At 47.2% G+C, this 15,714-nt stretch overlaps 1 protein-coding gene across 1 annotated transcript in view; it reads left to right on the top strand.

The window, feature by feature from the left end:
* Nucleotides 1-4,969: 4,969 nt before the first annotated feature.
* ADORA2B (adenosine A2b receptor) overlaps nucleotides 4,970-15,714 on the top strand; it is a 40,518-nt gene continuing 29,773 nt past the window's right edge. The window contains exon 1 of the mRNA XM_087890286.1: nucleotides 4,970-5,596. Coding sequence (XP_087746412.1) covers nucleotides 5,190-5,596 — 407 coding nt within the window. The 5' untranslated portion in view covers nucleotides 4,970-5,189. The remainder of the gene's footprint in view (nucleotides 5,597-15,714) is intronic.

The raw sequence follows: 15,714 nt of genomic DNA, 5'->3' as shown, positions 1-15,714 counted from the left end.
CCAGTCCCCATATCCTCTTTTTTGCTCTTCTCTGCACTTTTTCTAGAGTCTCATCATCTTTTTTATAGTGTGGGGACCAAAACTGGATGCAGTACTCTAGGTGTGGCCTTACTAAGGCTTTATAGAGTGGTATTAGTACCTCCCTTGATCTAGATTGTGTCCCTCTGTTCATGCAATTTAGGATTGCATTGGCTTTTTTGGCTGTCGCTGCACACGGCTGGCTCATATTTGATTGTTTGTCCACTAAGACTCCAAAATCCCTCTCACACTTACTGCTATTAAGCTCATCTTTGTGACCCTGGCACCGGCTTATTTCAACCTTTGGCTTAAAAAAAAACAAAACCGACAAATAAGAACCATCTCGCACTCGCTACTCATGCCGGGAGTGAAAAAAAAGAAAAAAGTCACTGCCAATTGTGCACCTCGCACCCTGGATTGAGTTTGTGCAACGCGTTCCTCTTCTGACACAACTAATATTTTCCACGGGTTTGTTCTTCAGGTGGGCAAACAGCTCCCACCTTGAACCATAAATACTTTGTGGCTGTGGCTTATGGGACTTGATGTCCACATCTGGAGGATGCCAGGCTGGGGCAGAAGGCTAAGTCGGAGACGGAAGAGGTGTGCATATTCAGCCATTGCACCCCCGCCTGCCTGCCCTGAGTAGCGTGAACATTTTGGGCACATAATGCACCGATAAGATAGTCCTTGACTTACAATCAGCTGTTTAGTGACCGTTTGAAGTTACAACAGACCCTCCCCCAAGGTATTTACGACCGGGGTTCTGAAGTTTTGACAGCTGCTTATCCCTCATTCAGGTGACTGCTCGGCAACTGACTCACAATTATCACCCTTTGCAGAGTTATAGTCAGTCCCTCCTTAGGCATGAAAACAAGCTATGTTTTCATATATATTTCACATATACAAGTATTTTGCCTATAATGTATACGTGTATATGTATATGTATATATGTATATACTGTATATCTGAATATATGTCTGTATATATATAGAATAGAATAGAATAAAATAAAATGGATGGGGAGGAACAGGCTCAAGCTCAACCCTTCCAAGACTGAGTGGCTGTGGCTCCCGGCATCCCGATATAGTCAGTTGACTCCATCACTGACTATTGGGGGCGAGTCATTGGCCCCCACAGAGAGGGCTCGCAATCTGGGAGTCCTCCTGGATATGCAGCTGTCCTTGGAGGAACATCTGACGGCTGTAACCAGGGGGACCTTTTGTCAGGTTCGCCTGATTCGCCAGTTGCGGCCCTTTCTTGATCGGGATTCCCTGTGCACAGTCACTCATGCCCTCGTCACCTCTCGCCTTGACTACTGCAACGCTCTCTACATGGGGCTCCCCTTGAGGAGCACCCGGAGGCTCCAACTGGTCCAGAACGCAGCAGCGCGGGTAGTGACGGGAGCAGCATGGCGCTCCCATGTAACACCGCTCCTGCGCGAGCTGCACTGGCTCCCAGTTGTCTTCCGGGTGCGCTTCAAGGTGTTGGTTATCACCTTTAAAGCGCTCCATGGCATAGGGCCTAGCTATCTGCGAGACCGCCTGCTGCTACCGACGACCTCCCAGCGACCCGTGCGCTCCCACAGAGAGGGCCTCCTCGGGGTGCCATCAGCCAAACAATGCAGGCTGGTGACCCCCAGGGGGAGGGCCTTCTCTGTGGGGGCACCCACCCTCTGGAATCAGCTCCCCCCAGAGATAAGGAGAATCCAAGACCTCAGTGCCTTCCGTCGCGCCCTTAAAACCCATTTATTTAAACAAGCCGGGCTGGCTTAAGATGAAATTTTTAACTGTTTTTAAATGTTTTAAACGTTTTTAATTGGTAAATGAGTTTTAATTGGGCCAAATTTATATATCTTTTAATTGTTTTTAATATTTGTTCTGCATGTTTTTTTTAATCTGGCTGTACACCGCCCTGAGTCCTTAGGGAGAAGGGCGGTATAGAAATCCAATATAAAATAAAAATAAAAATAAAATAAAATAGAATTAGGAACAGGAATAGAATAGGAATAGGAATAGAATAGAATATTGGAATGAAGAATGGAATAGAATAGAATAAGAATAGAATAGAATAGAAAAGAATTAGGATAGGATAGGATAGGATAGGATAGAATAGAATAGAATAGAATAGAATAGAATAGAATAGAAAAGAATTAGGATAGGATAGGATAAGATAGGATAAAATGGAATAGAATAGAATATTGGAATGAAGAATGGAATAGAATAGAATAGAATGGAATGGAATGGAATGGAATGGAATGGAATGGAATAGAATAGAATAGAATATTGGAATGAAGAATGGAATAGAATACAAAAGAATAGAATAAGAATAGAATAGAATAAAATATTGGAATGAAGAATGGAATGGAATAGAATAGAATGGAATGGAATGGAATGGAATAGAATAGAAAAGAATAGAATAAGAATAAGAATAGAATAGAATAAAATATTGGAACGAAGAATGGAATGGAATAGAATAGAATAGAATAGAATAGAATAGAATAGAATAGAATAGAATAGAATGGAATAGAATATTGGAATGTAGAATGGAATAGAATAGAAAAGAATAGAATAAGAATAGAATAGAATAAAATATTGGAATGGTGAATGGAATGGAATGGAATGGAATAGAATAGAATAAGGAATGGAATAGAATAATTAGAATAGAATAGAATAGAATAGAATAGAATAGAATAGAATTTTTTTATTGGCCGAGTGTGATTGGAGAAACAAGGAATTTGTCTTTGGTGCTTAGGCTCTCAGTGTACATAAAAGAAAAGATACGTTCATCAAGGATCATAAGGCACAACACTTAATGATAGTCATAGGATACAAATGATACCAGCAACAAAATTACCGTCATACAGTCATAAGTGGAAGGAGGTGGGTGGTGGGAACGATGAGAAGGTTAATAGTTAAATCTTATATGTGTGTGCATATGTATGTATATATGTGTTAGAAACGTTTTCCATCATGGTTTGTTCTGTTTCGGAGACCAAATGCCGCTGTTTTAATCTGTAGCCCCAAAGCCTGCTGGCTGCGGATCAGCGATAATAAATACGGCAATCACAGGAAACCAACAGATACAGAACCGGCAACTTCAAAGGGGCTAAAAACAACAACAACACACAACTCTGTGGAATTGGGTGGAGGCCTGGCGTGGAAGGGAAGGGCGGACTTTGCCATATTGCGATATGTTCAAAGGCAACTTGGCTTAGCCCCGTTTTTATGACTTGATGGCTTTCAATTTTGCAGCCGAACCAGAAAGAAGAGACTCGGCTAATCAGCAATTTCAGCTAACTGCAAATTAAAATTAAAAATAAAATAAAAAAAAAACTCAGGTTTGGTTTCTTTCTTGAGCCAGAGAGAAAGAAGCTGTTGGCTGCCAGTTTAATCATCTTGATGAGCCCCGGAGCAATTTCTTGCTTAAACAGTGCCAATTTCCAAGGTTTTACTAGACAGTAAAAAAGAGGAGATCAGGCAAAACCCAAAAAGTCTTCTCAGCCCACCGCAAATGCGGACTTGATGCTTTGCAAATAATTTTACAGATTAACAGAGTGGGAAGGGACCCTGAAGGTCATCTAGTCCAACCCCCTGCCCAAGCAGGAGACCCTACACCGTTTCTGACAAATGGCAGTCCAGTCTCTTCTTGAAAGTCTCAAGTGCAAAGCCCAAGCTGTTCTCGGTCCTGCTGCCTGCAGGTTGTGTGAAGGGAGGGATTTGGGCGTGCAAAGCTAAATAGAGTTTGCGAGCTGCTTTTTACGGCTTTTGCACGAGGACTGGAGGCGGGCGGGGGTGGCTCAGCCCGCAAATCCGGATTAAAGCCGGGACGGCTGGTTTGTCTGTTCTTCTCACGTCCCCTTCGGCCACTCGGTTTGATCAGGTGTCTTGGAAGATGCAGGGATTTGTTGACTGCCCCACCGCCGGCAGGGGAGGATAGGCAGGGTGGTTTCGTAGTGCAGCTGGTAATGCCTGGGCTGAGCCTTGGGAAGGATCATGGAGCATAGGCAAAGCGCCATTCCTTCTGAGCATGGGCAAAGTGCAAATCCTTCTGAACATAGGCAAAATTCAGCTCCTTCTGAGCATGGGCAAAGCACCATTCCTTCTGAGCATGGCCAAAGTGCAATTCCTTCTGAGCATGGGCAGAGCGCAAATCCTTCTGTGCATGGACAAAGCGCAATTAGAGCATGGGCAAAGTGCCATTCCTTCTGAGCATGGGCAAAGCACAATTCCTTCTGAGCATGGGTAAAGTGCAAATCCTTCTGAACATAGGCAAAATTCAGCTCCTTCTGAACATGGGCAAAGCACCATTCCTTCTGAGCATGGCCAAAGTGCAATTCCTTCTGCGCATGGGCAGAGCGCACTTCCTTCTGAGCATGGGCAAAGCACAATTCCTTCTGAGCATGGGCAGAGTGCAAATCCTTCTGTGCATGGCCAAAGCACAAATCTTTTAGAGCATGGCCAAAGTGCAATTCCTTCTGAGCATAGGCAAAGCGCAAATCTTTCACAGCATGGGCAAAGTGCCATTCCTTCTGCAAACAATTTAATGATTATTATTAATTCCCTCCGGCCCCGTCCTTTTTGCGGGAAAGCACGCAGCGCCTTGGAAGAAGCGCCTCTCCTCGGTGCCTTGTCCCAGCCAGGCGCTTTAATCCCTGGGGTGGGGGTAAAAACCAAAAACTCTACAGAGAAGGAAATCTCTGCTCCAACAACAACAACAACCCCGCGAGGTAGGCCGGCCGAGCCAGAAACTCGCTTCCCGGTGTCCCGGCCACCGCCCGTTTCCCCTCCTCCGCACTCCGGGCCGGGCGCTGAAATTGCAGCGCCGCTCTAATCGGGGATTTACGGGAGAAAGGGCTTCAGCCAATCACGGGCCGCGCTCGCCTCGGCCACGCCCCCTCCGGGGCTCCATGTGCTTTATAGAGGCGCAGCGCTGCCTGCCTTCGCCCAAAGGCGAGCGAGCGCCTCGCCGGGGACTTGAGCGGGGGAACCGCTGTCGGTCCGATCCGGGGGAAAAAAAAAAAAATAACTCGCGCAGCCCGTCCGGCTGGTTCTCCGAGATCCACCCTCGGGGTTACAGCCTGGCTTTGGCCGGTGGAGCCCCTCTTGCAACCGGACGGCCCCTGGCGCCCCGACGGGGTGCGGCTAGATGGCCTCTGGGTGCCCCCGGCGGGGATGCTGGCGCCGCCGCCGCTGAGCGCAGCTCGGGGACCGTCTTCCTCCTCCTCCTCCTCCTCTTCCTCCCGGCTGGCCGCCCGCGCGATGCCCGCGCTCTACATCGCGGTGGAGCTGCTGATGGCTGCGCTGGCCATCGCGGGGAACGTGCTGGTGTGCTGGGCGGTGGCGCTGAACAGCCGGCTGAAGACGGCCACCAACTATTTCCTGGTCTCGCTGGCCGTGGCCGACGTGGCCGTGGGGCTGCTGGCCATCCCCTTCGCCGTGACCATCAGCGTGGGCTTGACCACCGACTTCCACGCCTGCCTCTTCCTGGCTTGCTTCGTCCTGGTGCTGACCCAGAGCTCCATCTTCAGCCTGCTGGCCGTGGCCGTCGACCGCTACCTGGCCATCAAGATCCCGCTTAGGTAAGGGCTGGGGCGGGTGGCCGGGCTCGCTGGCTTGAGCGACGCGGCTGGGCTGGGCTTGCTTGGGACTAGAGGACCTCGGGAGGTCCCCCTTGCAACCCGGTGGTGCTCTTAGCTCCTACTTGAGGAAGGAGGGTTGGGACTAGATGACCTCGAGGGTCCCCCTTGCGACCCGGTGGTGCTCTTAGCTCCTGCTAGAGCCAGGAGGGTTGGGACTAGATGACCTCGGGAGGTCCCCTTCCGACCCGCTGGTTCTGTTAGCTCCTGCTAGAGCCAGGAGGGTTGAGACTAGATGACCTCTGGAGGTCCCCCTTGCAACCCGGTGGTGCTCTTAGCTCCTGCTTGAGCCAGGAGGGTTGAGACTAGGTGACCTCGAGGGTCCCCCTTGCGACCCGGTGGTGCTCTTAGCTCCTGCTAGAGCCAGGAGGGTTGGGACTAGATGACCTCGGGAGGTCCCCTTGCAACCCGGTGGTGCTCTTAGCTCCTGCTTGAGGAAGGAGGGTTGGGACTAGATGACCTCGGGAGGTCCCCTTCCGACCCGCTGGTTCTGTTAGCTCCTGCTAGAGCCAGGAGGGTTGAGACTAGATGACCTCGGGAGGTCCCCTTCCGACCCGCTGGTTCTGTTAGCTCCTGCTAGAGCCAGGAGGGTTGGGACTAGATGACCTCGGGAGGTCCCCTTCCGACCCGCTGGTTCTGTTAGCTCCTGCTTGAGGAAGGAGGGTTGGGACTAGATGACCTCGGGAGGTCCCCTTGCGACCCGGTGGTGCTCTTAGCTCCTGCTTGAGGAAGGAGGGTTGGGACTAGATGACCTCGGGAGGTCCCCTTCCGACCCGCTGGTTCTGTTAGCTCCTGCTAGAGCCAGGAGGGTTGAGACTAGATGACCTCTGGAGGTCCCCCTTGCAACCCGGTGGTGCTCTTAGCTCCTGCTTGAGCCAGGAGGGTTGAGACTAGGTGACCTCGAGGGTCCCCCTTGCGACCCGGTGGTGCTCTTAGCTCCTGCTAGAGCCAGGAGGGTTGGGACTAGATGACCTCGGGAGGTCCCCTTGCAACCCGGTGGTGCTCTTAGCTCCTGCTTGAGGAAGGAGGGTTGGGACTAGATGACCTCGGGAGGTCCCCTTCCGACCCGCTGGTTCTGTTAGCTCCTGCTAGAGCCAGGAGGGTTGAGACTAGATGACCTCTGGCGGCCCCCTTGCAACTCGGTGGTGCTCTTAGCTCCTGCTTGAGGAAGGAGGGTTGGGACTAGATGATCTCGGGAGGTCCCCTTGCAACCCGGTGGTGCTCTTAGCTCCTGCTTGAGGAAGGAGGTTTGGGACTAGATGACCTCTGGAGGTCCCCTTGCGACCCGGTGGTGCTCTTAGCTCCTGCTTGAGGAAGGAGGGTTGAGACTAGATGAACCCTGGAGGTCCCCTTGCGACCCGATGGTGCTCTTAGCTCCTGCTTGAGGAAGGACGGTTGGGACTAGAAGACCTCTGGAGGTCCCCTTGCGACCCGGTGGTGCTCTTAGCTCCTGCTTGAGGAAGGAGGGTTGAGACTAGATGACCCCTGGAGGTCCCCTTGCGACCCGATGGTGCTCTTAGCTCCTGCTTGAGGAAGGAGGGTTGAGACTAGGTGACCTCGAGGGTCCCCCTTGCAACCTGGTGGTCCTCTTAGCTCCTGCTTGAGCAAGGAGGGTTGAGACTAGATGACCTCTGGAGGTCCCCTTCTGACCTGCTGGTTCTGTTAGCTCCTGATTGAGCCAGGAGTGTTGGGACTAGAAGACCTCTGGAGGTCCCCTTGCGACGTGGTGGTTCTGTTAGTTGTGGCTCCCCAAAGAAAGGGAAGGGAAGGGAGGGGGAAGGATTTGTGTGTGTGTGTGTGTGTCTGTGGTGTGTAGTGTGAGTGAGTGAGTGAGAGCGATCTCACTGCCGGCCATCCTCCAGCATTGGGTTAAAGAAGATAAAAGCTGGACCCACCAAATCCTTTCTCTGGTTTGCTTTGGTGGGCGGAGGTGGGGTGGGGTGGGGCTGGATGACCTCAAGGGGTCCCCCTTTCCATGCTAGGATTCCATTTGGTGAATAGGATAAGATGGAGAAAGTCGCCACCCTCCAGCATTGGGTTAAAGAAGATAAAAGCTGGACCCACCAAGTCCTTTTTGGATGCTTTGGTGGGCGGGGTTGGGATGGATGACCCCAAGGGGTCCCCCTTTTCCATGCTAGGAATTCCATTTGGTGACTGGGATAATAGGATGGAGAATCACATCCAGGGCTGTGTAAAGAGAGGCAAGATGGCAGCCATGCATCTTTGTGGCAGCGCCCCCCCCGCCCTTCTCCATTCCAGAGGTCCATAATTCCCTGCCTTGGATTCCAAATGACAGACAGGTCCTTGACTTATAACCATCTGCGTACGACTGTTCGAAGGTACAACGCCATTGAAAAGAGAGACTTGTGACTGTTTTTCACACTTCTTCCGACCGTTGCAGCATCTCCCACCCTTCACCTCCTCAAAATTCGGAGCACTTGGCGACTGACTCGTATTTATGACGGTTCGTGTCCCGGGGGGGGGTGTCACGTGATCCCTTTTGTGACCTTCTGACGAACAGTGGGGGGGGGGGGGAAGCCGAATTCACTTCATGACCGTGCGACTAACTTGAACGACGGCAGCGATTCGCTTAACAACGCTGGCCAGAAGGATCGTAAAACGGAGCAGACGAACTGTCTTGCTTAGTAACCAAAAAAAAAAAAAAAGTTGGGCTCGGTTTGTGGTCATAACTCGAGGACTACCTTGTAAACGCTCTGTGCGCTTCAGCCAAATTAAAAGCCCAGCCCGGGGGCTCTTGGCAAGACCTATCTACGAAGATGGTAAGCTAAGGTAGACTGCTCCTGCACCAGGCAGAGCCACCGCCGTCTTCTCAAGGAGGCTCGTGAATCGTCGTAAACAGAAACTGGCAGGCATCTCAGCCATCAATTAGTCAACGTCTATTATTAGCCACGGATTTGAACAAAAGGAGGAGTTCCTTTTGTCGTCTTAAGTGCAGGTTGCAATTTAGTCTTGCCAGAGCCGCCTTATGCCCATTTCCCAGACAAGAAAACTGAGGCTGAGAGAAAGGAGGCCACCCAGAGAAGCATTGCTCGTTTCTCAGCAAAGGGGGGGGTGGTGGGGTGGCAGGGAGGAGAACCCCTCAATCGGGAGGGCAGGCAGGACTCTTGGGAGCTGTGTAATTCACCGCCACTGGAATTTACGAACTCAGTACTAGTCATGGGACGGGGTTGATCAACTCCAGGGGTTTGCCAATGATGTAGCCCTCGACTTACGACCAACAATTGAGCCCAACGTTTCCTTTGCTAAGCAAGAGAGTTGCTAAGTTGGCTTTGTCCCATTTTGCGACCTTCCTTGACATAGTCATTAAAGTGAATCCCTTGCGGTTGTTCAATGAGGAACGCCGTCGTTAAAGTGAATTGGGATTCCCCGTTGACGTTGCTTGTCGGCAGGTCGCAAAAGCGGACCGCGTGACCTCCAGAATACTGTGACCGTCGTAACTACAAGTCAGTTACCAAGCGGCTGAATTTTGATCACGTGACCATGACTGTAATGGTCGTAAGAGTGAAAAACGGTCATAACATAAGTCACTTTTTCCCAGGGTGGATTTGATTTAAATCGAGTGGATTTAAATCACGATTTAAATCATGATTTAAATCCCTAGTAAAAAGGCTTGATTTAAATCAACTCGATTTAAATCATAATTTTTCTCTGCTCCTCCTTTGACCCACCGTTGACTGACCGATAGTCCCAGCGTTGCAGAATCTACAGCCTCCTGCTACGTAACTCAGCTCCATTTCATGCTGAATAAACTAAATTATTGATGTATCTTAAATAGAAAACTATCTCACGATAGATTTTTACCCCAAAAGTTTTTTTATTAAAATAAATTTGATAAAAATAAAAAAAAATCCGATTTAAATAAAAAAAAATCCGATTTAAATAAAAAAAAATCCGATTTTTTTTTATTATTTTTTTTAAAAAATCATTGATTTTTTATCCACCCTGCTTTTTCCGGTGCCATTGTAAATTCCAAATTTCACAGTTATAAGTCGAGGAGTAAATAGTAGCTGTATTTTTTTTTTTTTTTAAAAAAAACATTCCTATCAGGCAGGTTACGCTGGGAGCGATATTAGTACCGATACCTCCCTTGATCTTGATTGTATCTCTCTGTTAATGCAATTTAGGATTGCGTTGGCTTTTTGGGCTGCTGCCGCACACAGCTGGCTCATATTTAATTGTTTGTCCACTAAGACTCCAAGATCCCTTTCCCAGTTTATTTATTTATTCAATTTATATGCCGCCTTTCTCCGGAGACTCAGGGCGGCTTACAATGCGTAAAGCAATAGCCTTCATACTTTTATATATACCTGCTTAGTATGTATACCTCCCTCAGAAGGATGGAAAGTCAACCTTGAGCCTGGTGAGATTCGAACTCGCGGTAATTGCAGGCAGCTGGTGCTACTTAACAGCCCCTTAGTCTGCTGCGCCACCAAGGCTCTTTAGCAGTTCCTGCTATTAAGCCTGGTTTCCCCCCAGTTTATATGTGTCCTTTTGGTTTTTTTCTTGCCTAAGTGTAAGATTTTACTTTTCTCTACCCGGTGGGGGGGGGGGTTGGACTGGATGACCTCCAAGGTCCCTTCCAGCTCGGTTAAACTTGCGTTTTCATTTTGTTCGATAGGGCCCAGGGTTCAAATCCGCCAAGCTCCATCTGGATCTTGAGCCTATCTTCGGGAGCGTTGGCTATTCCTGCCAATTTAAGGAGCATCTGCAAATTTGATAAATTTCCCTTTTGTTCCCTCTATAACAGTGTTTCTCAACCTTGGTAGCTTGAAGAGGGGTGGACTTCAACTCCCAGAATCCCCCAGCCAGCAGCGCTGGCTGGGGGATTCTGGGAGTTGAAGTCCACCCCTCTTCAAGCTTCCAAGGTTGAGAAACACTGCTCTATAACCTACAAAAGTCAGTTTAGTCCCGTTTTGAAGATTTCCCTCCATCTCTGCTCACCTGTTCGTGATGGTCCACCACCTTCTCGCTTGTTTACCTGCGGTGGGAAGAAAGACCCCCCCCACCCAATCTGTTTCTCCAGGGGGATGCACCCACGCCCCCTCCCTTTGCAGATGTTTTAACTTTTTCCTACACCCATTTCGTGGCGTCCTTTACACATGGCTCATCCTTAAAATTCCTCCTTGTTTATTGAAAGCGCCCGGCTTTGGATCAACAACTTCTCAGAGGGTCTGCCTAAAATATAAATGGGAATGATTTCCCTTTCCCCATATATATATATTTTGCAAAAATAACAAAAAAGCAAATTTATATTATTGTCCCAAATACAGCAGCTGGGATTTTTTCCCCCAACATCTTTGGCTAAAGGCCTGTTGCTCCTTTACGTGAATGGGTGGAGTCGCTGTTCTTCTTCCTTTTTGAGAAGCCCCCTCCCCTTTTTATTGCCTACGGGATGGAGTAGGGGGTTTCATCCGGGGAGTGGGCACCGATTTTTTTTCACCCCCCAAAGAGGGAACCGTTTTCGGAGCATGGATTTGGTTTCTGGGACCGTTCATTGCAATCTTTGCAAATGGCGCATTGGGCAGCTGGGACTAGCAGTCCCATTAGCCACAGCTGGCTGGGTATGATGGGGGTTGCAGTCTGAAACCCGGGCTGGGAGTTGTCTTGCTGCAGAAAAGGCCAGAAGGAGAACTAAAGTGGGCACTTAAACTGCCAGCAAAGTATTGTACAATTGCACACACTTCTGCAAAAAGGAGCTTGCAAATGAGGTGGTTTTTTTGGTGGCACAAAATTTTAATTTTTTAAAAAAAACCAATAACAAAGTTTTAACTGGATTTAAATAAATACTTCAAAATAAATGTCAATAATTAAGTTGTGAAAAACGCAATTGCATTTTAAGTAAGTGGAAACCGTTGAATTTTAGGCAAACGGAAACGGTTACGTTTTAAATAAACGCGAACAATTACATTTTTTAAAGTAAATGTAAATAATTAATTCATTTAAATTCATGTGGAATTCATTTAAATAATTACATCGGGAATACATTGAAATAATTGCATTTGGAAGGCGCCGGGAACGATTAAATTTTAAAAAAATGTAAGCAATGACGTTTTAAATAAATGTAAACAATTGCATTTTAAATAGATTTAAATGGTTGTACTTTTGAGTTCGTTTAAATAATTACATTCTGAATGCATTTAAACAATTAAGATTTAAATGCATTGAAAGGATTAAAGTTTAAAATAAATTTAGATGGTTAAAATTGAAATATATTTAAATAATTATTATTTTTTTAAATGATGAAGTTGCAATTCAATTTAAACGATTACATTTTAAATGAATGTAAATAATTACCCTTTAAATAAATGTAATTAGATTTTAAATAGATTGGAATGATTCAATTTGAAAGAAACGTAAATAATTACATTTGAAAGAACTTTAAAGACATAAATTGCTCCTTTCCTTCTTGGCTTCCAAGCCCTTCAGTAAAAACATAAGAGATGCTAGAATAAATTATCTTTTTCCAATGTAATCCCACAGGATTTACGGGCTGGGGAAAAAACCCGGTCCGGACTCAGCCGATTGGTGCGCCGGAGCGAATGCAAAGATGTGGGATATATTTCCTTATTAGCATCCCCAGGGTCACGTGATCACAATCCGGAGGCTTGGAAACTGGCATGTACTTACGACTGTTGTGGTATCTCAGGTCATGTTTTGGGATTTTCTGACAAGCAAAGTCAGTGGGAAATCAGATTCACTTTTTCAACCCCGGTGGCGTGACTGCCTTAAAATCATAATAAAAACTACTTCTAGAGGACAAATCCAGTTGTTTACCATCGTGTAGTGTTGGTGTATTACAATTTGACAGAAAGTTGCTGTGTTTTCCCAACTTTGTTGCCGGGAACTTTTCCATTAGCAAAAAACAAAACAAAAAAAAAGGATTTGTTCAGTTCTTGCATCTGGTGGCAGAGAGTTCCACCGGCTGTGCTTCTCCCAGTGGCCGTTTCAGCCTGCCAATGGAAACCTGTGGTGGCACCGACGACGGAAAGGGAAGGAACATCTGACGCATGTTGGGGACGGGAAAGGGGTTAATCGGATGGGCTCCGTTTACTTTCAGCGGGGGATGAAAGGGTCATCATCCGGATTACGGAGGACAAAGCTTGGATTAAGGGCTCTTCCCGGATTGTTCCGTGACCCTCACCTGCCTAGTTTGGGGGTTTTCAATCTTGGCTACTTTTAAGGCGGCTGGAGCCCAATTCCCAGGATTCGGTAGCCGGCTTTGTTGGCCGGGGAATTCTGGGAGTTAAAGTCCACACAGGTCTTAGAGATGCTGAGATCGAGAAATATTGCTTAAAAATTCAGTGGAAAAATGTAGGCAGGGTGAGGCCGCAGAACCCTGGACATCTGGACGTATCTGCCAAAATACACCCTTCCTTCCTTCCTTCCTTCCTCCCTTCCTCTCTCCCTCCCTCACTCCTTCCTTCCTTCCCTTTTTCTATCTTCTTTCTTTCTTTCTTTTTTCTTCCTTCCTTCCTTTCTCCTTTCCCTCCCACCCACCCACCCTCCCTCTTTCTTTCTTTCTTTCTCTCTTCCTTTCTTTTTCTTTCTTTCTCTTTTTTCTTTCTTTCTCCCTTTTTCACTCCCTCCCTCTTTTTTCTTCTTTCCTTCCTTCCTTCCTTTCTCCATCCTTCTTTCTTTCTCCCTCTTTCTTTCTTTTTCTTTTTCTTCCTTCCTCCCTCCCTTTCTTTCTTTTTTCTTTCTTTCTTTCTCCCTCGCACCCATCCTTCCTTCCTCCTCTCCCTCCCTCCCACCCTCCCTCTTTCTTTTTTTCTTTTTTCTCTTTCTTCCTTTCTTTCTCCCTTTTTCACTCCCTTTTTTCTTTCCTTCCTTTCTTTTTTCCTTCCTTCCTTTCTCCATCCTTCTTTCTTTCTCCCTCCCTCCTTCCTTTTCTCCATTTCTTTCTTTCTTTCATTCTTTCTTTCTTTCTCTCTTCCTTTCTCCCACCCTTTCTTTTTCTTTTTCTTTCTTTTTTCTCTTTCTTTCTTTCTCCCTTTTTCACTCCCTCACTCTTTTTTCTTTCCTTCTTTCCTTCCTTCCTTTCTCCATCCTTCTTTCTTTCTCCCTCTTTCTTTCTTCCTTCCTTCCTTCCTCCCTTTCTTTCTTTCTTTCTCTTTTTTCTTTTTCTTTCTTTCTTTCTCCCTCACTCCCTTTCTTCCTTCCTCCATCTTTCTCTTTCTTTCTTTCTTTCTTTCTTTCTTTCTTTCTTTCTTTCTTTCTTTCTTTCTTTCTTTCTTTTTCTTTCTTTCTCTTCCTTCCTTCCTTCCTTTTCCCTCCCTCCCTGAATCACATGGTATCTCCGCATCGAAAACAACTCGATGGCCTCATAATCAGCCCATCAATAACTTCAGCAAAAATAAATAAATAAAGAGAATGCAATATACCGGAAGAGTAATGATTTAATATCGAATATGTTTTCCTCACGGAGCCTCACTCTCTTGCAAAAAAAAGTGGTTTTTAAAAGCTTCTGGAGGACATTCCTAATAAGGGGGGGTTAATTTGAAGAGGGGGGGGGCTTTCCCATAATGTGGTGCCAAGAGGGACTGGTGCTTTCTACAATTGGCTCTCTCCCCACTCCTGACCAGAATGTGGGGGGGTCACAACTCACATTTTCTAGGAGAACTTTCTTGGACGGCTCAAATCCTGCAGGAAAAGTTGGTTGGGCTAACACCTCGGTAGCCAGTCCCGAATAACCGAATCACCGAGTTAGAAGGGACCAAGGAGGTCTTCTAGTCCACCCCCCCGTTGCAGAAAGAGATGCTCTACCATGTTGGTCACAAATTGGAATCACGGAATTGCAAGACCCTTGCAACTCTTGTCCAGCATCCGAATTGCAATTATGTGACCGCGGGAACAATTTCAAGGACAGGCCGTAATTCACTTTTCCCAAGCCTGCCGTAACTCCGAACCTAGTTAAACGGATGGTCGTAAGTCGAGGACTAGCTGTAATTCTGAGGAGTGGTATTGGGGGGGTGGGGGGGTAGGTCGCCTGGTCTCTCAAAAGCAGGAGAAAGGAATTTGCTCGGCTCCCTGGCTGCAGGGAACACGGCAAGTTAATGTGAATAATACAGTTGGAAGGGTCCTTGGAGGTCCTCTAGACTAGCCCTCTGCTCATGGAAGAGATCATATACAGGTCCTTTGCAATAGTGGCAAATATTACAGGTAGTCCTCAATCTTACGACTGCAATTGAGCCCGACATTGATGTCGCTAAGTGAAACATTTTTAAACTGACCTTTGCCCCATTTTACGACTTTTCCTGCCACTGTTGTTAAGTGGATCACTGCAGTTGTTCAGTTAGTAACCCGGTTGTTAAATGAGTCTGGCTGCCCCCATGGACTTTGCTTGTCAAAAAGGTCGCAAAAGGGGAAATCACGTGACCCCCCCCCCGAGACACTGCGACCGTCGTAAATGTGAGCATCTGAATTTGATCGTGTGGCCATGGGGAGGGATGCTGCGACAGTCGTAAGCGTGAAAAACGGTCGTAAGTCGCTTTTCCCAATGAACCGTTGTTAAGTCGAGGATTAGAAAAGAAATACGTCGCAGGGCCGTTGAAACTTTGAATGGTCACTAAGTGTAACTGTTGTAAGTCGAGGTCTACCTGTACCATTTCCGACAAAGGGCTGTCCGATTTCTTCTGGAAAACCTTCACTGATGGAGCACTCACAACTTCTGGTGGCAAGCTGTCCCACCGGTTCATTGTTCTCACCGTTAGGAAATTCCTCCTCATTTTGAGTATGAATCTCAGAATACAGTGCATAACAGAGTTGGAAGGGACCCTGGAGGTCATCTAGTCCAACCCCCTTCTTCAAACAGAAGAAGACTCTCTACCATTCCAGACAAGTGGCTCTCCAGCCTCCTCTTAAAAACCTCCAGTGATGAAGCTCCCACCACGTCTGGTGGCAAGCAGTTCCGCTGATTAATTGTTTTCACTGCCTGGGAAATTTCTACTTATTTCTAGATCGGATCTCTCCTTGAGCTTATGAAGTCAAAACTCGTATGAATTTATATGCTGAGAAATTGGCGAGCTTCAATCGAATGAACA

This window comes from Pantherophis guttatus, chromosome 1 (assembly GCF_059756535.1).
Source record: "Pantherophis guttatus breed Tessera chromosome 1, ASM5975653v1, whole genome shotgun sequence".
NCBI lineage: Eukaryota > Metazoa > Chordata > Lepidosauria > Squamata > Colubridae > Pantherophis > Pantherophis guttatus.
This window is presented reverse-complemented; position numbering and strand designations above follow the sequence as displayed.